The sequence below is a fragment of the Encephalitozoon cuniculi genome, chromosome VI, assembly GCF_000091225.2.
Source record: "Encephalitozoon cuniculi GB-M1 chromosome VI, complete sequence".
NCBI lineage: Eukaryota > Fungi > Microsporidia > Unikaryonidae > Encephalitozoon > Encephalitozoon cuniculi.
In genome coordinates, this window is record NC_003233.1 from 148,162 (window position 1) to 167,395 (window position 19,234).

At 47.7% G+C, this 19,234-nt stretch overlaps 19 protein-coding genes and 1 non-coding gene across 20 annotated transcripts; 11 read left to right on the forward strand and 9 right to left on the reverse strand.

Annotated features, from left to right (window-relative positions):
* Positions 1–14: 14 nt before the first annotated feature.
* ECU06_1130 (uncharacterized protein) lies at positions 15–2,606 on the forward strand (the record flags this gene model as incomplete). Its single annotated transcript, NM_001041491.1, has 1 exon — positions 15–2,606. The coding sequence occupies one exon, from the start codon at positions 15–17 to the stop codon at positions 2,604–2,606; it is 2,592 nt and encodes an 863-aa protein (NP_585869.1).
* A 116-nt stretch (positions 2,607–2,722) lies between these two features.
* On the reverse strand, positions 2,723–2,944 carry ECU06_1135 (uncharacterized protein; the record flags this gene model as incomplete). Its single annotated transcript, NM_001415667.1, has 1 exon — positions 2,723–2,944. The coding sequence occupies one exon, from the start codon at positions 2,942–2,944 to the stop codon at positions 2,723–2,725; it is 222 nt and encodes a 73-aa protein (NP_001402503.1).
* An 84-nt stretch (positions 2,945–3,028) lies between these two features.
* Positions 3,029–3,244, forward strand: ECU06_1140 (small nuclear ribonucleoprotein; the record flags this gene model as incomplete). Its single annotated transcript, NM_001041492.1, has 1 exon — positions 3,029–3,244. The coding sequence occupies one exon, from the start codon at positions 3,029–3,031 to the stop codon at positions 3,242–3,244; it is 216 nt and encodes a 71-aa protein (NP_585870.1).
* A 34-nt stretch (positions 3,245–3,278) lies between these two features.
* On the reverse strand, positions 3,279–3,716 carry ECU06_1150 (uncharacterized protein; the record flags this gene model as incomplete). Its single annotated transcript, NM_001041493.1, has 1 exon — positions 3,279–3,716. One exon carries the CDS (start codon positions 3,714–3,716, stop codon positions 3,279–3,281), a length of 438 nt encoding a protein of 145 aa, NP_585871.1.
* Positions 3,717–3,794: 78 nt separating this feature from the next.
* On the reverse strand, positions 3,795–4,712 carry ECU06_1160 (uncharacterized protein; the record flags this gene model as incomplete). Its single annotated transcript, NM_001041494.1, has 1 exon — positions 3,795–4,712. The coding sequence occupies one exon, from the start codon at positions 4,710–4,712 to the stop codon at positions 3,795–3,797; it is 918 nt and encodes a 305-aa protein (NP_585872.1).
* A 92-nt stretch (positions 4,713–4,804) lies between these two features.
* ECU06_1170 (uncharacterized protein) lies at positions 4,805–5,494 on the forward strand (the record flags this gene model as incomplete). The annotated part of the gene is made up of 1 exon (NM_001041495.2): positions 4,805–5,494. One exon carries the CDS (start codon positions 4,805–4,807, stop codon positions 5,492–5,494), a length of 690 nt encoding a protein of 229 aa, NP_585873.2.
* An 11-nt stretch (positions 5,495–5,505) lies between these two features.
* On the forward strand, positions 5,506–6,477 carry ECU06_1180 (uncharacterized protein; the record flags this gene model as incomplete). The annotated part of the gene is made up of 1 exon (NM_001041496.2): positions 5,506–6,477. One exon carries the CDS (start codon positions 5,506–5,508, stop codon positions 6,475–6,477), a length of 972 nt encoding a protein of 323 aa, NP_585874.2.
* Positions 6,478–6,565: 88 nt separating this feature from the next.
* ECU06_1190 (GTP-dependent nucleic acid-binding protein EngD) lies at positions 6,566–7,675 on the forward strand (the record flags this gene model as incomplete). The annotated part of the gene is made up of 1 exon (NM_001041497.1): positions 6,566–7,675. One exon carries the CDS (start codon positions 6,566–6,568, stop codon positions 7,673–7,675), a length of 1,110 nt encoding a protein of 369 aa, NP_585875.1.
* A 57-nt stretch (positions 7,676–7,732) lies between these two features.
* ECU06_1200 (uncharacterized protein) lies at positions 7,733–9,340 on the reverse strand (the record flags this gene model as incomplete). Its single annotated transcript, NM_001041498.2, has 1 exon — positions 7,733–9,340. The coding sequence occupies one exon, from the start codon at positions 9,338–9,340 to the stop codon at positions 7,733–7,735; it is 1,608 nt and encodes a 535-aa protein (NP_585876.2).
* A 180-nt stretch (positions 9,341–9,520) lies between these two features.
* Positions 9,521–9,940, forward strand: ECU06_1210 (uncharacterized protein; the record flags this gene model as incomplete). The annotated part of the gene is made up of 1 exon (NM_001041499.1): positions 9,521–9,940. One exon carries the CDS (start codon positions 9,521–9,523, stop codon positions 9,938–9,940), a length of 420 nt encoding a protein of 139 aa, NP_585877.1.
* Positions 9,941–9,989: 49 nt separating this feature from the next.
* ECU06_1215 (uncharacterized protein) lies at positions 9,990–10,340 on the reverse strand (the record flags this gene model as incomplete). Its single annotated transcript, NM_001415669.1, has 2 exons — positions 9,990–10,307; positions 10,338–10,340. The coding sequence occupies 2 exons, from the start codon at positions 10,338–10,340 to the stop codon at positions 9,990–9,992; spliced, it is 321 nt and encodes a 106-aa protein (NP_001402504.1).
* A 64-nt stretch (positions 10,341–10,404) lies between these two features.
* Positions 10,405–10,704, forward strand: ECU06_1217 (uncharacterized protein; the record flags this gene model as incomplete). The annotated part of the gene is made up of 1 exon (NM_001415670.1): positions 10,405–10,704. One exon carries the CDS (start codon positions 10,405–10,407, stop codon positions 10,702–10,704), a length of 300 nt encoding a protein of 99 aa, NP_001402505.1.
* A 27-nt stretch (positions 10,705–10,731) lies between these two features.
* ECU06_1220 (uncharacterized protein) lies at positions 10,732–12,759 on the forward strand (the record flags this gene model as incomplete). The annotated part of the gene is made up of 1 exon (NM_001041500.1): positions 10,732–12,759. The coding sequence occupies one exon, from the start codon at positions 10,732–10,734 to the stop codon at positions 12,757–12,759; it is 2,028 nt and encodes a 675-aa protein (NP_585878.1).
* Positions 12,760–12,824: 65 nt separating this feature from the next.
* ECU06_1230 (pseudouridine synthase PUS7) lies at positions 12,825–14,288 on the forward strand (the record flags this gene model as incomplete). The annotated part of the gene is made up of 1 exon (NM_001041501.1): positions 12,825–14,288. The coding sequence occupies one exon, from the start codon at positions 12,825–12,827 to the stop codon at positions 14,286–14,288; it is 1,464 nt and encodes a 487-aa protein (NP_585879.1).
* ECU06_1240 (uncharacterized protein) lies at positions 14,285–15,535 on the reverse strand (the record flags this gene model as incomplete). Its single annotated transcript, NM_001041502.1, has 1 exon — positions 14,285–15,535. One exon carries the CDS (start codon positions 15,533–15,535, stop codon positions 14,285–14,287), a length of 1,251 nt encoding a protein of 416 aa, NP_585880.1.
* A 44-nt stretch (positions 15,536–15,579) lies between these two features.
* On the forward strand, positions 15,580–16,977 carry ECU06_1250 (uncharacterized protein; the record flags this gene model as incomplete). The annotated part of the gene is made up of 1 exon (NM_001041503.1): positions 15,580–16,977. The coding sequence occupies one exon, from the start codon at positions 15,580–15,582 to the stop codon at positions 16,975–16,977; it is 1,398 nt and encodes a 465-aa protein (NP_585881.1).
* A 97-nt stretch (positions 16,978–17,074) lies between these two features.
* ECU06_1255 lies at positions 17,075–17,147 on the forward strand. Its single transcript has one exon. It is a non-coding gene; the product is annotated as a tRNA-Arg (tRNA).
* ECU06_1260 (uncharacterized protein) lies at positions 17,106–17,690 on the reverse strand (the record flags this gene model as incomplete). Its single annotated transcript, NM_001041504.2, has 1 exon — positions 17,106–17,690. The coding sequence occupies one exon, from the start codon at positions 17,688–17,690 to the stop codon at positions 17,106–17,108; it is 585 nt and encodes a 194-aa protein (NP_585882.2).
* An 83-nt stretch (positions 17,691–17,773) lies between these two features.
* ECU06_1270 (HMG domain-containing chromatin-associated protein) lies at positions 17,774–18,319 on the reverse strand (the record flags this gene model as incomplete). The annotated part of the gene is made up of 1 exon (NM_001041505.2): positions 17,774–18,319. The coding sequence occupies one exon, from the start codon at positions 18,317–18,319 to the stop codon at positions 17,774–17,776; it is 546 nt and encodes a 181-aa protein (NP_585883.2).
* A 134-nt stretch (positions 18,320–18,453) lies between these two features.
* Positions 18,454–19,230, reverse strand: ECU06_1280 (uncharacterized protein; the record flags this gene model as incomplete). Its single annotated transcript, NM_001041506.1, has 1 exon — positions 18,454–19,230. The coding sequence occupies one exon, from the start codon at positions 19,228–19,230 to the stop codon at positions 18,454–18,456; it is 777 nt and encodes a 258-aa protein (NP_585884.1).
* Positions 19,231–19,234: the final 4 nt, after the last annotated feature.

Here is a 19,234-nt window from a genome sequence, read left to right on the forward strand (position 1 = left end):
ATCCTTGCAAGCCAATGCTTATTGAAAGGTTCAAGGAAATAAGAAGCAAGATATATGAGGACATCCATGCGGTCTCGGAGAGCGACATGAGATTTATGAAGGATGCCCTGCGCCAGCAGGACATGGAATACGGGAGGATCAAGACATACTCTGTTGAGGATAGCAGGGTCCTGGCGCTTTTCACACTGAAGTACAACGTTGTTGTTCTGCTGGACTTCATCTCCAGAAACGGAGTTGGGCTCTGCAGTGACGTGTGCATAGGGCTGTGTGACGTGCTGTTTGGGGGGATCCCGCAGACGTCTCCAGAATGCTCCCTGGAGATTGAGGACATAAAGGCGCGGACTGACGAGGTGATTGTGGACATCCTGTGCAGCATTGGAGAAGGAATGCATGTTGAGAAGATCAAGTCATATCTAAGCGAGCAGGAGATCCCCGATAGCGTTAGTGTCAATCTTGCAGTTGTATTCACTGCATCGTCCTGGAAGTCGTACGATCTCTGTGTGATCAACGAGCTTATTCTCGGGCCTGTTTTGCTGGAGCTGGTGAGGAGCTTCAAGGAGTCTCTCCGGCCGCAGATAAAGGAAAGAGTATTAGGTGTCTGCAAGAAGAAGCTAAAGAAGGAGGGAGACAGGTCGGTTATCTACCAGATCTTCTACGAGCTCAACACTACGAAGGACCTTGAGATGTTCGACATAGAGGAGGATGAAAGGGAGGAGACATATGTTGGATTTATATACTCGCTCATGGTTGACGAGGAAAGCTACCTGAAGGGATACGAGGTTCTGTCCAGGGCAAATCTTTTCAACGATCTGAGGAAGGCTTTGGAAATGATCAACGTCCTGAATCAGGCAGAGTACAAGAGGATCAGGCCTGAGGACGAGAAGCTTATCTACCATCTTATGCAGGTGATTGAAAAGCTCGTGTCCTCTGACGATCATGGCCTTGGGTTTGTAAGGCTGTATTTTATGAGGCTCATCGACCTGTTCCTAAACACTCTTGTTGGACAGATATCGCTAAGGATCAAGGGATGCATATACGAGATTCTCTCTTCATTCATGAGGGATGGGGACTGCAGGGAGATGATATGCGAGTTCATGAGGGGAGTGGGAATCTTCAACAAAGAAGCGGTCCACTCCGACTTTGAAAGGGAGCTTGGGACCAAGAGCTTTGCGATGACGCCATGCTTTCTGAAGTTCTGCACGTTTCTTGAGAACGACGAGTGCATCAGGTTTGCTATCCATGCTCTTAAAAGCGAGGACCCACTCACGGTTGTCAGATGCTTTGACGTGATTGAAAGATTTGTAGGCAAAAAAAATGCCGAAGCCGGAGCACCCACGGAGTCCATTGTTTCCCAGCTCTCGTTGATGTCCCAGCACATCCGGGTGGCAATGCTGAATAACTCAAAGGTCACCAATAGAGTTGTGGAGTTCCAGCTCGGCACAGGCATTGTCATCGGCGATGTGTCCATAATCAATGTGATCATGAACACCCCCAATCCAAGGTTCTTCGAATATGTAAGGCTGTTTGAAGACTTCTCGTTCTTTATGAACGAAAACTTCCTTGAAAGACTCTCTGAGGACGAGGAAGAAGGATTCAAATATCTCTACGAGGTGACGAAGGAGAACCACGAGGCATGTAAGTTCGTAATGAACAACGAGGGCTGGTTCAATGCCTACACCAAGGAAAATCCCTGTGTGCAGAACATGGCCGTCCAGATATACGAGAACCTGGTTGACTATGACATCGAGAATGTGGATGTCAGCTTCGATAGAGGATTCATTCTTCCAGATATATGCCATCGATCTGTTTTCCGAATCCTTAGCAAGCTGATTCTCTACTCTGTTTATACAAAGAAGGCCTCATACTCAAGATATGTCACGGATAAGGACTACGACCTGGATGACTCGAGCATCGGCGAGTACTGTCTATACATCAAGTGCAGGATAGTTGTAGGGGACAATGTGGAGGATAGAATCAAGTACCTCATGAAGCAGTACACGGGTATAGACGATCTGCTTGGATACTATGAGGTTACCACGGGCTCGTCCCTGAACATCTCGTCCTCGAAGAATCTTTTGATAAACATGGGCAAGAAAGACACAAGCATGTTCATCAACATGTTTGGCACAGCCAGCAACTTCGAGAAGTTTCTTCTGTTCTTCTTTATAGGAGACATGACTTCCGAGGACAGCAAGGCAATCGAGAAGATAGTTAAGGAGGAAATCACAAGGATAATGGTGTCCAAGTCCTCGAATCCATCGGAAAGGATGATTCTGAGGCAGTGCCTGGTAACGCTTCTGTCCCTCAACAACATAGACTCGATTATCAGGCTGGTGGGTGAATACGACGACACTGACCTGCTTCTAAAGGCTAACATAAGAAATCTGATGTGTGGAGGGTCCTACTTTAACAGCTCGCTGGCCATGAAAGGCTCGCTGGAGCTGCAGGTCCATGCTGTCTTCCTACTTTACTATAAGTCTGTGTGGGACTTGGCTGCACTCAAAGACTGGATCCTGCATCTTAAGAGAGAATGCAAGGATAGCGACGACCTGGAGTACCTGATAAGCGACATCAGGAGCAAGAACATACGGATCGAGCTTGAGTAATAAAATATCTCGAAACATGTTCGGCGCCCGCCATATCGATGGAGGTTGGAATAAGAAAGAGGCCAAGGCATTTATTCAAAGGTGCTTAGCTCCAAGTAGCAACCCACGGGCTGAGCTCAGGACTTGGCCATGTTCTCCTGTTTCTTCATTTCCCTCTGCTTCTGGCGCTCCCTAAGGAAGTTCCTTTTCCTTGTCTTCAAGATCTTAATCTTGCTGAGAAGAGCGCTTCTCTCAACTCGCTTCTGTTGCTTTATCCTCAGCCTCTGCTTGAAGGAAAGGGCCGCATTGGGCATCTTCTCTTTCTTCTCCTTCCACGACTTCAAGTAAGTTTTGCTCATTGCTGCGGTTCCTAGAAAAATATTTTTATCGTTGCAGGCATGCAAAGCAAATAGCTGTGCGCCTGGGGATGCCCCTAATCAGCAATGGATGGGTCTGTATATGCAGCCTTTATAGGAAGAACTGTCAAAGTGAAGATCTGCGACAGCTCAGAGTTCAGGGGAACGTCTGTTGCAATAGATGCATATCTCAACATATCCCTGGAGTCGGCGTCTTACCTCCAAGATGGCCAAGAGCCCAGGTACTACTCCTCTCTGTTTATCAAGGGATCGTACATCGACCACATAGCACTGGATGCATGAGTAGGGTGTATGTGCTTAGCCAGTAGAATAAAGCTTATAGGGAAGATTTATTTCCTTTGGTCTCATAAGCTATTTTTCTGCTCATGGCCTGGATGTTGTATCTTATGGACTCGATGTCATTCATGATCCTCAGACTTTCTCTGCGGTATTCCGCAAGAAGCTGTCCCAGATATTCAATTTTCCTTATTAGATTCTCGTTCTTGCTGTCAACAGCCTCGTGGCGGAGTAGGTGCTTCTTGAGGGGGTCACTACGTGTGTAGTCCTTTCCGCACAGGTGGCATTCAAAGGGTCGCTCTCCAGTATGTCTCCGTGCATGGGCAAGCAGAGCATGCTTGCTGGCCTGGGCCTCTCCATACCTCGCGCAGTCCTTCCACAGGCACCTGGCCTCCTCATCTTTTTCTATGTGGGAAAGCAGGTGGCCTCTCACGTTGTCCCCAATCTCCTCCTGGCATCCCTCCCATTCACATCTCATCGTCGCGGAGGGCTACCGCAAGTAAAGCTCTTTCCCTGGGAGAAACAATTCTTTGGTCTTACAAGTTGTTTCCGTGATTTACATCCTGTACATCTCGTTGTGTCTCCTGAAGGCTTGGATTTCTGCATCATACTCACTCACATGTATTCTTTGCTTGGCCTCGCGGATCCTTTGTCTCAGCAGCCTTATTCTTGTCCTGTCAAACACAATGTCCCCAATCCCTCCACTTGTGCCATTGGCCCCTCCCTTTGGCGAAACATGCTGCCGATTTACCATCTTCCTTGCAATTCTTCTTCGTACCTTCCTGGTGCTGTTCTTCATTAGTATGCAAGAGGTCCTGAACAGGTCCGACTCCACACTCTCCAAGGCCCTCTCCAGCCTATTTCTTTTGCAGTAGAAGTCACACAAAACTCCAAGCAGGTGAAGCTCCCTCCATATTCTTTCGACCTTCTCCTTGGAGAGTTCCTCACTTCTCCTGCTTCTCCTGCTCGGCTTGATGATTCTCTTTCGGAAGCATACATAGGCAAGCGGACTGAATCTCTCGCTTCTGATCAATATTCTGGACGATATCATCTTGGTGAGCTTTTCACCGCCTTCGGCAGGGCTCTGCTCTCTCTCAACCATGCACATCGACCTGCAAAACTCCTCCCTGCTCATCCCAAGCTCTCTGCATGCTTCCTCATCCCTGTGATCCAGCAAATACTCGTTCTCAGCATCTCCAGCCCACTCAACATATCTGCGTCTAGGAATGTACTTGCCATACATCTGCCTTGCAGGATTGTTCACCTCGACCATTATCGGAATCGGAATGCTTCCCTTCTCGCCTTCCATTATCTTCTTCAGATGAAGCTCCTTCTCCTCGTCGGCCTCCATCCCGGTGTCGAGCGATGGAGGAATGTACTCCTCCAGGGACGACACGTCAAAGGACCCGGGCTTGTAGACAGGATACATTTGGCTGTGGTCCACCTTCACATTTCTCTTTCTCTTGTATGCCATGGATAAATTTTCAAGAGCCACGCTTAAAGCTCAAACAATTGCCGAAGCATCGGAATGCAAATATACTCTTGACAGCCTTTGGAAGCCCCTGGATGCAAAAGGCAAAGGACCTGTTTATGGAGGAGGTAAGAAGCGTGCATGACTCTGATATTGTAAAGAGGTGGTACAGCTCATATCTGGAAGGAAAAGCCTGCTCGAAAAGTAGATTCAAAGATGTGCTGTCCATCATTATGCCCAGCGTTGAGGACATGGAGATACTGGAATCCACAGCTGTGCTCTTTGAGATATCGCAGGAGGTTGCCGACGGCATGTCTCTGAAGGACGCCGAGCATTCGTACGAGAACTCCATGGAGATAATCTCGATTTTCGCTCTGTACAGCTCCATTTTCTCGATTATCCAAAGATATATCAGAGATAAGGACCTGGGAAGTAGGATTGCCGACCTCTACAGCGATGTCAGCATGCGCTTGAATGTGCCTGGAGACGGGACCTGGGGGGATCTGGAGGGAAGAAGAAGGTTTTTTTTCGACTTCTATCTTCCCGTCAAGATATATTCTGCATTTACAAGGAAGGACTGGGAGATGAGAGGGAGAGAGGAAGAGTTTGCTAGAATGTATTCGAGCCGAAGGAGAGGCAGGGATTGGGACGGGACACGTATGGACCGATTTTACGAGGAGATGTCCTGTGGAGATGGGAAGGTTTGTAAGGCACTGAGATTTCTCTTTGATGAAGCCTATGGAGACGATGAGCAGCGTATGGCCGGATGTTCAAATTTCAGATGATTTTTTGCCCCATGACCATTATGGAGGTTGATGGCAAGGATGATGAGAATCTCTCCAGCTTCAAAAGGAATCTTAGGAAGATGATTTTGCTGGAAGAGGAGGCCAAGAAGAGAAGAGAGGCCCAGAGGTCCCGAAAGTTGGTTTCGATAAGGGTTGGCAAGATCGAGGGAATGGCTGAGGAGCCCGAGAGAAAGTTTGTCAAGGATAGAAGAAGGGTGTTTGAGGAATTGAAGCCAGATTACGAGCAGGAGGGCAGGGTGAGGGAAAGGATAGAGAGTCTTGACAAGAGAGAGGCAGCACCCGGGTCTTCTGGGATCCTGGGGAAAAAGGATGCCAACCGTTTTGTTTGTGGAGGAGACGAGATAGCCAGTGGAGAGGAGAAGGGATTGGAGCCCTCTGGAATAGAGGGTAGAGCTGAAGGAGGCGAGAGCTCCAAGATTGTGGAGGAATGTAAAACAAGTGTTGGGAAGGATCTTTGCGAGCATGGGCCTAAATACAAGGACGAGGGAGTGGATGACGAATGCTTTGGAGAGATTTCTGTTGAGGATATCAAGAAGAGTCTTCTTGCGGAGCTGGATGAAGAGAAGGAAAGCGGAGTAGACATTGTAAGTGCAGTGATAAAGTCTGAGGGCCTGGCGGTGTCTGAGCAAGAGGTGGTGTATGTTGACGCTGAAAGTAATTCCTCCGAGGCCGAGAGGAGCCCATACAGCATAAGCTGTAACGTCTACACCTACGATACTCATTACAAGATTTCTGACCTGTCCAAGGGCGACCTGTCTGGCTGTGTGCCTCCTAGCGAAGGTGATGCCTGCTTTTTGGTCAAGCCGACTGATGGAGAATCTGCAAAAGAGCAGGGAGGAGGGGGACATTGTGAGCCTGGGTCTGTAGCCTACCGAGACCCCGAGGAAGAAAAAGATGGAAAAGGATGGTTCTCCAGGATGTTTGAGTCTATTTTCTTTATATGCTGCGGTAAGCCGGAATAAAGGATTGTAATGGTTTTGATCTTTTTGGTTTCTGCTGGCCCCTACATCCTCGAACGGCAGAATTTATAGGCAGAAATTCTAGCCCCGGATGGTTGAAAGAAAGGTGATGTTCGCAAGGTCTTCGAAGTCAAACAACTTGAGTATGGGAATTGTTGGGCTTCCGAATGTAGGGAAGTCGACTCTCTTCAACTTCCTTACAAGAAACAATGTGCCTGCAGAGAACTATCCGTTCTGCACGATCGACCCTTCTGAGGGCCGTGTTGAGATCCAGGACGAGAGGATTGAGTTTCTGGCAAAGAAATACTCTCCCCAGAATGTTGCAAGGGCATATCTGAGCGTAACGGACATAGCGGGACTTGTCAAGGGAGCGAGCGCCGGGGTTGGGCTTGGAAACCATTTCCTAGACAACATCAGGAACGTTGATGGAATCTTCCACGTTGTAAGATGCTTTGAAGACACAGAGGTGGCCCATTTTGAGGATGGGGTTGATCCGATCAGGGACATAGAAATAGTCAACGAGGAGCTAAGACTCAAGGACTATGAAACCATGCTCCGACACGAGGAGAAGGTGTCGAAGGATCTGAAGTGTAAGCCCTCTGATAAGAAGCTGAAGGATCAGGTTGCTCTGGTCAGAAGGATTCTTGAAATACTGAAAAGTGACTGGGTGAACAAGCATGCATTCAACGAAGAGGAGGTTGGATACATTAGTACATTGAATCTGCTTACGGTGAAAAATGTGGTGTATCTTGCGAACATTAGCGAGAAGGACTATGAAATGCGGCGAGCAAACAAACACCTACGAGCTGTTTTGAAGTACTCTGAGGATGTGATTGTGTTCAGCGCCACCTATGAGAGTGTACATGAGTCCAAGGCATTTCTGAATAAGCTTGTCAAGAAGGGATATGAATCTCTAGACCTCATCAACTTCTTCACGGTGGGGAAAGACGAGGTTAGGAGTTGGACAATAAGAAGGGGCATAAGTGCGCCTTCCGCAGGTGCCGTGATTCACTCCGACTTCAAGAAGTATTTTGTAATGGCCGAGGTGATGTCCTTTGAAGATTTCAAGACCTATGGCAGTGAGTCGGAGGTGAAGAGGGCAGGGAAGTATCATCAGAGAGGAAAAACCTACATAGTCAACGACGGAGACATTATCCTCTTCAAGGTCAATCCTCCAAAGTCTGGAGGAAAAAAGAAGTGAGAGCTCCAGCATCGATTAAATAGAGTTTTATTTAGGTTTCTATGCAATATACAACAACTAAAAGAAATAGAACTCGAAGTCATCCACCTCCTTCGGCTTTTCCTGCACATGCTCCTCGGGTTTGTGGGCCTCTTTGCCATCTATCTTTTTAAGAATGTCCTGGAGCCTCTCAATAAGCTCGTTCTTCTTTCCAGTGTGGTTCAGACCAAACTCCTTCATCAGGCTCTTGAGCTGCTGGACCGTGACATTATTGAAGTCGAGCTCGTTTACCGAGTTTCTGAAGTTCTGAACCACCTCTTTGAACTCGTCTGTTACACCTTTGTTGGAATTGAGGAACAGCGGGAATATCGAGTTTCCGTTGCTCCTTTCCGGAAAGTTTTTCCTCATTGGCCCGAGATACATCTTCTGGGTGTCATCCACACCCTGAATAAAGTCCAGGCTTGAGTATTTCGACGGATGGACAATGTTTGGATGCAGTCCTTGGTTGCTCTTTATGTATTGCCACAGGAGAGGGTTGCTTTTTCTCTTCTTCCTGTTCATCCACGCATTCCCTTGCACAGATGCATCCATGTATCTCTGCTGGAAATGTGCTCTAAAAGTAGGGCTTCCTGGGAAGAGGGAGGCCATCATCCTTCCATCATGATCAGCACCTTCCAGGAGCCTTTGGTTATTTACATAAGGGGCGTGGTCTTGGTTGAATTCACGGTCCGTAAACATCTGGGACGCAGGGAAGACTCCGTTAAGGTATGGATAGCCCCTCGACCCCTCAGGAATATGTATTCGGGGAGGTTCGCTAAATCCGTAAGGCCCGGGTCTTCTATCATAGAAAGAATGCCGTTCGTTGGCAAATGATCCCTCGTAGTAAGGATCCTGTCCTGTCCTTGCTTGAAAAGGTCCGTTGCGAAATCTTTGGTTTAATTCTTCCATGCCCTGGCCTTCTTGGTACATGGGATGCGCTGGCTCTTCATGCGGCTTTCTTTCCAATACACCTCTCCGGAAGGGTTCATGTCTTCCATACTCTCCTTTGCTCCTGGACAGATCGTGCTGAAAATGCCAGGGAGAGCTCTGGCTCCCAAAGGATGTGGGATTGTTGAACACGTCCTCTCGAAGCGGCTGTCTACCTATTTCCATAGGATCGCCTTCCTGGGGTCCCTTGGTCTCACCCTTGAACTCCTGGAGAAAGGATGCAAGGTCTGGAATGCTCTGCTCGTCTCCACTTCTTCCGCCATTGTATGCGCTGTTATCACTCAGACGATCTGCAGTGCCCTTTTCTGCACCGTTTGGATCACCGGGACCGCAAGGTTCCATACCTGCCATCTTTCGGCCATTATTCGTATACGCGCCGTCAGCATATCCCTCATTGGGGGAAAAGCCTCCTGTCCTGGAAAACGGCCTGTTAAATCCAAGAAGATTGGTTATGCTATCGGCAGAGTCGTTGGCTCTATTGTCTTGAATATACTCGTTAGATCCAGGGTCCTGCAGACGCTGAAGCTCGCTTAGAGACAGATGCTCTGCTTGGTTCACAAATTGGTGCTGCCCATAGTTGTTTTTGCCTCCAAGGTCACCTCGGGCTTGATTGATATGTAGAAAAGACTCCACATCCCGTTTCCGAGGCCTTCCTCTCGATGGAATTTCTATTGGCCTGCTGCTCTGGTCGTCTTCCATGCTATCTCTTTTCTCCATCCAACATTGCTTTTAAATGTTTTAAGCTTTCTGTTTCATTTTCTACAAATAGGATCCTGAGACTCCGTTTGCAACCAGCAATGTGTGGGTCGCCGAAAAGCCCCTTTTTCCGGTGCAGATCTGAGTACATCGACAAAATAGTTGTTTTGTTTATGGGTTCCCATGGTTGAAGACGAAAGGAGAGTCTACATGCTCCTAGAGCTGGAGAAGATCAAAGAACTGGCCATTCCGCATGTGTATGTATTTCCTACCGATGCTTTGGAATTCACCTGTGCTGCATTTAAGGGCTCCATCTACGCAGTCTTTAGGCTGGTAAAGACCAACATCCATGAGGAGTGGAACGCCCTTCTAAATATAGGACACGGCAAGGAAATGCATCCAATCCCCAGCTCACAGGATGCACATGTGGTGCTACAGGCTGTCTTGAATGCACTTAACAGGGAATCCAGCGCCGAGGTGTTTGGAAAGAGCCAGAATGCTTTTCCATTTGTTTTCAGAGACTTTTCCAACAGAAAAAGAAACATTGGAGCGCTTTTATCCTTTGTCAAAAATAGATGTTTCAAAGAAAACGGCAATGGGTGAAGGCTGCTGCTAGACTCAAGAGCGCTCCGATAGAAATGAAGGTGTTTAATCATGCCAGCCCTTTCTCTTTTAGAAGCTCTTCCTCTACTCTCTTCCTGAGCTTCAGCTTGAACCTGTCGAAGTCGTTGGTCGTATCCTCAATATAGGTGTCTTCTGGGATGAGCTTTCCTATTTCCTCCGCACTGAGGCCCTTGATGTCGAATGCCTCGTCCTCGAGATGGAGATTCGCGACAGAGCATATCTCTCGCTCGCCATCCTTTCTCTGAAGCAGCACAAACGTCACATCGATGATGCCAACAATTATAGCGTATGTGTGCCTTCTTTCTTTCAGTGCAGGCGTCACGATTCTTCCCAGCCTTACCGTTCTCTAGAAGTTAGTAAGACTAAGCACACTTACCATTTTCAGGGCAAAATTTTGTAAGGATTTAACTGTGGGGAAGGCACTTGGCATCCCAAGGCCCCGGATGAAGATAACTGACCTGCAGAACGAAATCAACCATCTCCTGTTTCTCTACTTCACGTCAATAGGAGTCATCCAGAGGGATGCTGGATCGAGTGATGTCCACGACAAGATGGAGGAGCTGAAAAGAGAGATCGACGACTGTAGAAAAAGAATTACCAGGCTTATGGATTCTGAGGAGGCGGATGCTGAGCTATGCAGCGACTACAGGGAAGTTATTGCTGAGGGCAAGGAGTTTGTGAAAGACGGATTGAGCTTTCTTGACAGGCTCCTTCAGAAGGATCGCAGCTCTGGCAACCATTAACACAAGGGATTTTGGACTGCCCCTAAAATGATTATTGAAATCTCTGGCCGAGGTGGGGAAGCCATTCACCTTGATAGCGAGAATCTTCCTTTAGGCTCGGAGTTTGACGAGCTGTTGGGGCTTTTGAAGGATGGCAAGACCCCTCGGTCCACACAGCACAAAATAGCCTATGGGTATAGAGGGCATCCGGAGCTTGCCATGAAGATACTTGAGCAGCTGGAGGGAGACGATGGTGGGGACCACAGCACACTGTTGCTTCTGCTTGCATGTAAACTCCAAGCAGGACTGGACGGGATCGATGTTGTGCAGAGGATGGGACTTCTTGAGTCTCCTATACTTGATACTCTCAAGGGATTCGTCTCGTTGAGGAAAAAAAGCTACGATGGGGCACTGTTTCTTTTTGGAAAGGCAAGATTTTCTCTGGGGGTCCAGATCTGCAACTACTATCTTGGGAATATCTCCGAGGCCAAGAAGTCCGACAACGGTGTTTTGAGAGGATATTGTCTTCTGAAGGATGCCAGGAGAAGTGACGCGCTTTCTGAGGTTGCAAAGCTGTTCAGGGAGGCAGACAAGAAAGACCTTCTGTTTGGGCTTGGACTTGGAGAAGAGTACGAGAATGGGGAGAACCCGGACGTAAAGATGAGGGTGGCATCGGAACTTGTGGAGAAGGAGGACTATCCCAGGGCATGCGAGGTGATGGAAGGAATGGAAAAGAGTGCAGAGATGTTTTACCTAAAGGGAAAGATGGAGCACAAGAGAGGGAATCTGGAAGAGGCAAAGAAATATTACATGGAGAGCCTTGGATGTGACCGAGACTTTTTCAAGAGCGAATACAATCTTCAAAGAATAGTGCAGGACAAGATGAGAGATGTCGATTACCGATGTAGCGAGTTCTGCGATTTCAAGGTCTATCTCCAGCTGAAGAACAAGATGAAGGATGTGAGTCTGGAGGGATGTAGCTCTGAGTTTCGGGACTTGGTCTCTGTTGTAGTTGGCGAAGGGCTTCGAAGGACGGACGGACTGATGAGGAAATACATGAGATTGGTAGGAAACCCGTGGATTGAGAACTTTGTGGTTATGAATAACATCGGATACTCCTTGTGCAGACACATGAGACCTTTTGAAAAGGTTGAGGAAAGGGCGGAGGGAAGCGATAGGTTTCTAATTGGGTCGATTGGGATTGACAGAGAGCATCAGGACTCCTCGGATGGCATAGATAAGGTAGAAGAGGGGAAGAAGTACCTGGTAAGAGCATTGAGTGAGTGTCCCGAGGAATATAAGGAGGTGATAAAGTACAACCTTGGATATGTGACGGAGGACAGAGGATTGCTAATGGAGCTGTCATTGAAAGAGGCAAAGCTACTTCTATCTGTGGGAGGGGAAGGAATATCCTCGATTCCCAACGAGCTTGAGCTAGTAGGATTTTACCACATGAAGAGAAAGGAGTTTAAGCTGGCGAAGAAGATATTCCAGAAGTTGGATACGTTGTACAGCAGCATTGGGCTTGGGAACATATACATCCGGAGCTTTTATAAGGACAGGGACGTCTCTGCATTAGGGAAAGCTACAAAGGCATTTGCAAGGGGACTGAGGTCCTACTACTGCGGGAATGGAATCGGGATATGCCTTGCATTGAGAGGAAGGACGGAGGAGGCCATCGATGTGTTCAGCAGTGTGGCGACCGACTGGGTTGGGGGATATGTGAATCTCGGAAACTGCTTGGTGCTTTGTGGAAGGTATAGAGAGGCGATGGATGTCTTTTCGAAGACATCCTCGATGAAATATTCGCGTGAGATGCTTGGAAGGCTTTGTGAGATTGTTGACGAGGTCGACGGATATAGACTGTGCATGGATGCCGGAATACCTGGTGCCAGGGAGAAGATGTTTGAGCTTTTGGTTGAGCAGAACCGCCTAGAAGAGGCAAAGGAGCTCGGCACGTCTGACCAAAGGCTTGAAAGGATGTATAATGAAAGGAAGGAGGAGCAGGAGAAGAAGAGAGAGGAGCTTCGTAGAAAAGCCGAGGAAATGAGAGAATACAGAAAGAGAAGGAGATAAGTCTGATTAAAGTTCTAGAGCCGGTATCTTTCCTCTTTTGGGCTGTATTTAATGTCCCTTGTGGGATGCGTGACTTTGAGACTATAGGAGTCAGGAAATTTTTTAACGGGCACATCGAGGATGCGGAGTGCATACTGAAGCAAGAGGCGCTTGATTTTATAGTTCAGGAAGTAACGCCCTCCAGAGTATGCGGGATACTTCCCATTGTTGACCACGGGAAGTTTCTTGATGGGAAGGAGGCATTAGGATCTGTTGAGGGCCTGGGCAATGAAGAGAAAGAGCACCGCACTGCAATACATAGGAAGTTGAAGTACTACCCGTTTGTAAAAGCAAAGACCGTTGATGGAAGGATCTGCCTTGAGCAGACGGACGTGGACGTGTACTGCTTCGTTCTGCAGAAAGTGATGTTCAACACGATTGATGCAGGGAAGTGGATCTGCAGGAGACTTGGAGTCCCAGAGAGCTCGTTCCAATTTGCAGGCAATAAGGACAAAAGGGCTGTTACGTTCCAGGAGGTTACGGTTAAGTGCTCGTTTATGAGGCTTTACAGACTTGCTGTGGAGTTAAGCAGGGAGACCGATGCCTTTGAATGGGAGAACTTCATTGCAGAAGGATATGGGAAGAAAGATATCGAAGACTTCAACAGAAAAATTGAAGAAGAGATTCTTGCAACAACAGGAGTGGACCCGAAGGAATGGAAGAAAGAGCTTGAGGATGATGGAGAAGAGGCCAAAGAGAGAGTTGGCGAAATTGAGTGCAGTGAGCTGAGTAGATGGGATAAGGTGAAGTCTTCAATAAAGATCTTTGACATCAAGAAGTCTTCTGCAAAGAAGCTAGGAGACTTGAGGGGAAACAGGTTCAGCATAGTGCTGAAGGGATTTAGAGATAGGGAGTTGGTAAGGAACCTGGAAAAAGGATTTCTGAATTACTTCGGACAACAGCGATTTGGAAACAAGCTAAGGAACCATGAGATAGGATACGACATTTTGACAAGGAAATATGAAGAAGCCATCGACAAGATTATGAGGGGAGGGAAGTGCTATGAGCTTTATGTGGCCGGAAGATATGAGGAGGCCCTGGGTCTTGGGGACAGCACGGAGAAGTATGTTCTGAAATGCAAGTCCAAAGGGATGAAGGAAAAGGACATAGTTTATGGATTACGCAGAGAACTCCGAATGCTATATCTACACTCATACCAGGGCCTAAAGTTCAACGAAGCAATCAATGCCCGGATGGAGCACGGAGCAAGGGTTATTGAGGGGGATACAGTCTGTGTGAATGGGGAGATCAAGGTTGTGAAGCATCCTGAGGAGTTCAGCATATTCGACGTGGTCCTGGGACTAGAGAAGCTGGACAACAAAATGCTAAAGGGAGGATATAGAAGGATGGTAGAGAGGGCTTATGACGTCACTGTAGACGAGTTTAATGACAGGACCGTGGTCAGGTTTACCTTGAACAGTTCATGCTATGCCACGATGGCGCTGAGAGAAGTGATCGGAAATTCCGTACTGAATAAAGGAAGAGTCTAATCTGATGTGCTGTTGGAGATTGCATTGGATGAATTTTTCATGTCTTTCATTCTCTTCAAAAACATTAGCTTTTTTATGTACCAGACGTTGCGGACGAAAACTAACTTGTGTTTGTCATTCTGTCTTTTCCAGTAGCTGTTTAGCATGTTTGCAGTCTTGCTGCAGGAGAGTAAGGTCTTTAAGCGGCCAACCTTAGTCTTTAGATTGTAGCTGCAGACCCATGTGATTTTTGAGATCAGAATCCTGAGATATGACTCAAGATCTTCTTTCGAATAAGAAGTGGTCTTGGGCTCTGTGGACACGGGCTCCTCAGGGGGAGAAAAATGGAACTTGATCCCGGAGTTCTCAAGGTTTGCCATTGCCTTCTGTACATCAAAGTCTTTCTTGTAGTTCATTATATAGATATAAAGGAAAAGAGATATATCTATTTCTGGAATGTGAATGGACTGGGTGAGGTCAAGTACATAAAAGTATGCCCTGAACTTCTTCTCGAGATGCTCTGTGATCTCCAGCAGAAAGATATCGCAGATTCTTTGGAGGTAACAGAAGAACATCTGGTAGTCTCTTCTGAGATCCTGCCGGAAGCAGGCTTTGTTATTCTCGACCTCCTCGTCAAGGACTCCGGTCTCATCGTAGAATGTTGTGAGCCGCATTCCGAAGCGGTTTTTTTGAAGGACAATTCCGCTTTCGCCAAGATATTTGAGCACGCTGGAAACAGGGACCAAGCTGAACCCTGACAAACAGAAGGGAGCAACCAGAGGTCTCTTTGTATTTATCCCAAGGGCCTCGAACTTCGCCTTTCTTCTTTCCTGGTACGGATACGACATCATAGATCGGTAATAGTCCAGGTATAGATAGGGCCTGCCTTCGGCCTCCATCTCCACCCTTTTTGAATAGTATGTCAGCGCTCCAAGCGCAGGGAGTATCAACAAGGACTTCTCGAGAGTCTGTCCAGGCCCTTCTTTTATGAAGTTAGTGAAGATGTCGAAGTATTTGGTGGATTTGATGCCCAGGTAGTTCCTGATGTCGTTAAACAGTGCGTGGAAAATCAGTAGATCGACGTAGTCTTCACCGTACTTGGTGGTAAAGGACGTCTGGATCTTTAGCTTATTAGGAGCACCGCCAACAGGGACAGAGGCTTCTTCCGTTGACACTTCTACCCTGTTTTTTATGATGTGGCCCTCGGAGCAAATATACTCGTTCTCGATGATCTCCAGCGTGGCGCCGCACGTCTCACAGTTGACCATTCGGGGCCTACTAGAGGCATTTTTATTTACGCTCCACTTCCCCCATGGAAAAGAGCGGCAAGATCAAGGGAGGATCGTTCAAGACTATGGGCCTGGACTACAGGCTGCTCCGAAACATCCTCTATGAGGGCCCAACGCCAATCCAAAGAAAAACCATTCCCCTGATTCTGGAGAGGAGGAGTTTGATGGGTGTCGGAAGGACAGGAAGTGGGAAGACACTATGCTACCTCATTCCTGCCATACAGCGAGCTATCTCGGGGGAAAAAACACTGGTCATTGTCCCCACCAAGGAGCTGGTGATCCAGGCTCGGAGAGTGCTGAAAAGGCTGGCAAGAGGGATAGAAGAGGCATGGAAGCTGATTGAGATCTGCACCCCGGGAAAGATCGAAGGCATGTCAGCAGACATGCTGGTAGTGGATGAAATAGACAGGATCCTTGAAGAGCCAAGCCTGAAATCGGTGTTTGACCGAATAAACGAGTCGCTGTCCTGCCAGAAGGTGTTTTTCAGCGCAACACTTCCAGACCATCCACTGAACATGAAGGTGGTTGAAATTGAGACAAGAATCAACGAGACGGTTAAGCATTTTTTCTTCTACATTCCAAGCGAGAGCAAGGAAGCGGCGTTGCTTCGGATTCTAGACAAGACAAGAAAGACAATTGTATTCGCGGCAACAAAGTACGCCGTCGAGCTTCTTCTGGAGATCCTCAACAAAAACAACTTTGAGTCGCGAGGAATCTATTCCTCAATGGACGATGAAGCAAGAAGAGCTAACTTCAGAGACTTCAATACCTCGAAATTCAGCATTCTTGTTGTAACCGACGTTGCAGCGCGGGGGCTTGACATTCCGTATCTCGACACCGTTGTGAATTACGACCTATGTGACGAGAGAACATTTCTCCACCGGGTTGGGCGTGTCCGAGGAATGGGGGTCCAGTACAGCTTCGTTACGTATACAGACGTCTTCCACTTTTTCAACATCCAAGAAACATATCTTCCTGATGTGGAGATTGGAACGATTCCACAGGAGTATTTGGATACCTATGATTTTAGGGAATTTGAGCACCTGAAGTCGATTGCAAGCAAGGGGCACCAGAAATGCCTTGAGTTCAGAAGAAAGGTCAGTGTTCCAGCAGAATACAAGGACAAGATAAAGATGTTTAAGACACACTCTATGTTCGAGCGCAGGGAGACACTTCTGGACCGACTGAACGAGATGAACAGCAAGAAGGCCCTACCAGAAAGAGAAAAGGAAAAGCCTGAGAACAAAGAGTATAGAGACCAAACGTTCATCCCATATGCTCGGAAGGACTCCAGGATTCACTTGTCTGCATTTGGGGTGGCAAAGGACGACTATGTTAGAGAAAGAAGGGAGAAGTTTTCCTTTTCCATAATGAAAAGAAAGGCGATGGAGAGAAAGTTAGCGAAGGAAAAGAAGAAATAAATAAGTTTTACCGTTGAATTAGGCTGTGAAGCACCTTTGATTTCCGAGGCTGAGGATGTGCAGGGAGGAGAGTTTTGCGGCAGGCCATTGACAAGGAGGCCTCATAGCTCAATGGTTAGAGTGTCGGCCTACGGAGCCGAAGGCTGAGGGTTCGAGTCCCTCTGGGGTCGTGGGTCTTTTACAATTATCCTTTTTCTAGAATGCGCCCCATACATCTCAATCCTCTCTCTGTTTCTTTCAGCCCACAGGCTCAGGGCACTGTTTCTACACTTGGTTTGCGTTTCGTTATCCAGCTGGTTCCACATCTCGGCAAACATACGGACATTCTCCTCCGGGGACACGTTCATGTCGCAGCAGATATCGAAGATCTCGCTTACAAAGAAGAGATACCCGGAATACTCCCAGCGATGTGTATACCCGCTCTGGGCATATTTTCTTAGTTTCTTCATCGAATCCAAATCATCAGACGGTTTATTCTCGTCACCGTCTGGAGACTTGCCGATGGTCTGGAGATCCTTGTTGCACTTCTCCACATACACGCTCTTCTCTTCTGCTTGCATCTTGCCCCATTCCTCTACCATGGCCTTTGCAAGCAGCACGTAGCTTTCATATCTGAATCTGTTCTCCCGGAAGAACTCCCTGGCGAAGACCGAATAGGGTGACCTCTGCTTCGTGGAGGTCTTGCACAGAAACCTCAGTACATCTCTGTGCATCCCAAGGGGTATGCAGTTCCGAAAAATACTCCGAGAGAAGAACAGAAATACAATAAAGCCGGTAAATAGAGTCATTTTAATGCCTATCCCCCAACCAGACCAGCCTTCACATTCTTTTCCTCGGCAATCTTGTTGTAGACGGCTTTCTCATCCTCGCTCAGCTCCTTCCATCTCTTTGCAACAGCAGACGTGGTCTCCATCATCGTGAAGCTTGGGTTCTCCTCAGAAACAGCCTTGCGGACAGCCTTGAAAAACTCGTTGTATCCAGTCACCTTCTTGATTCCCTTCTTCTTCTTTCCTGCCGCCGCCTCATCAGCAGCAACCTTCTCAAGGTGGTTGTGATACTCGTCACTCTTCTTATACTCCTCAATCCTTGCCTGGTATAGCTCGCGCTCCCTGTTTGAAATCTTGTTGTATTCCTCCCTTTCTTCATCAGACAGCTTCTTCCACATCTCGGAAATCGCTCTTCCTTGGTCTGCCACGGGCAACCTACTCAGCTCCTCGTTCTTCTTCCTTTGCTCTTGCCCAAAAATAAAGTACCCCGACATCGGCTTCTTTGGTGCATTGGGGTCCTTGCGCCTTTTTACTGCCGTTTTGCTTCTTGGTTTTTTGCTCTTCTCGGTTACCATTGTAATCAGGGGGTAGAGAAATGGCTTATAAAAATTTAGTAAGAGACAGGGCCCCGACATCTTGAGCAGATCAGCACCAGAAACCCTCTAGCACATACAGTTAGCCTTTAATCAAATGCAACGCATACCATCCATCACAGAATGTCGTTCTCAGGCCGAAGCCTTTCCTTGACAATCTCGAGCAGTTTCCTGACCTCTCCAACCATTGCATGTGTTGTAATGTATTCTTCTATGCTTTTACGTGCTGCACCCAGGTCTCCCCCAAGTGCATCACACACTTCTTTCTCATCTCCACTGACATCAAGGTCTGAAGGCGACCCCTCTATGACATGGCAAAGAAAGGCACAGAAGGTGTATATATTTTCGTCAAACCCCAGGAATATCTTAGCCGCTGATCCATACCTCCCAAGCTCTATGTACACGGACGCAATGTCCCTCATTGCCTTTCTCTTGTGGTGCTTCCAGTTGCTTCCACAGTAGCATTCTGCAACCTTTTGCAGGTACTCCAAACATCTGACAAGATCCCCCTCCCTCTTCAGTATCTCTGCCGCTCTTTGGAAGTTCATTGCCGCCAAACTCTCCCGTCCGCATTGCTTGGAGTACATCCCCGCCTTTCTGTATGCATCAACCGACTTTTCAGGGTATTCGTCCTCACACACCTGTGCTATCTTTTCATAGACCTGCGACGCCTGGTACCTACCATACTCTCCCTCTCCCATCTCATAAGTCCTTGCCGCCTCCTCGTAGAACATCACCTTCTCAGACATCTGCTCCTCCATGTTGCCAAGCTCCATAAATATCTCTGCTGAGGCATCATAGTCGGGAGACGAAAACAGACTAAATGGAAATGCTCCCCTTGTTCTCAGTCTCTCAGCCTCCCTCAGCTTCCTGTTTTTGGACTCGGCATCCATGGGT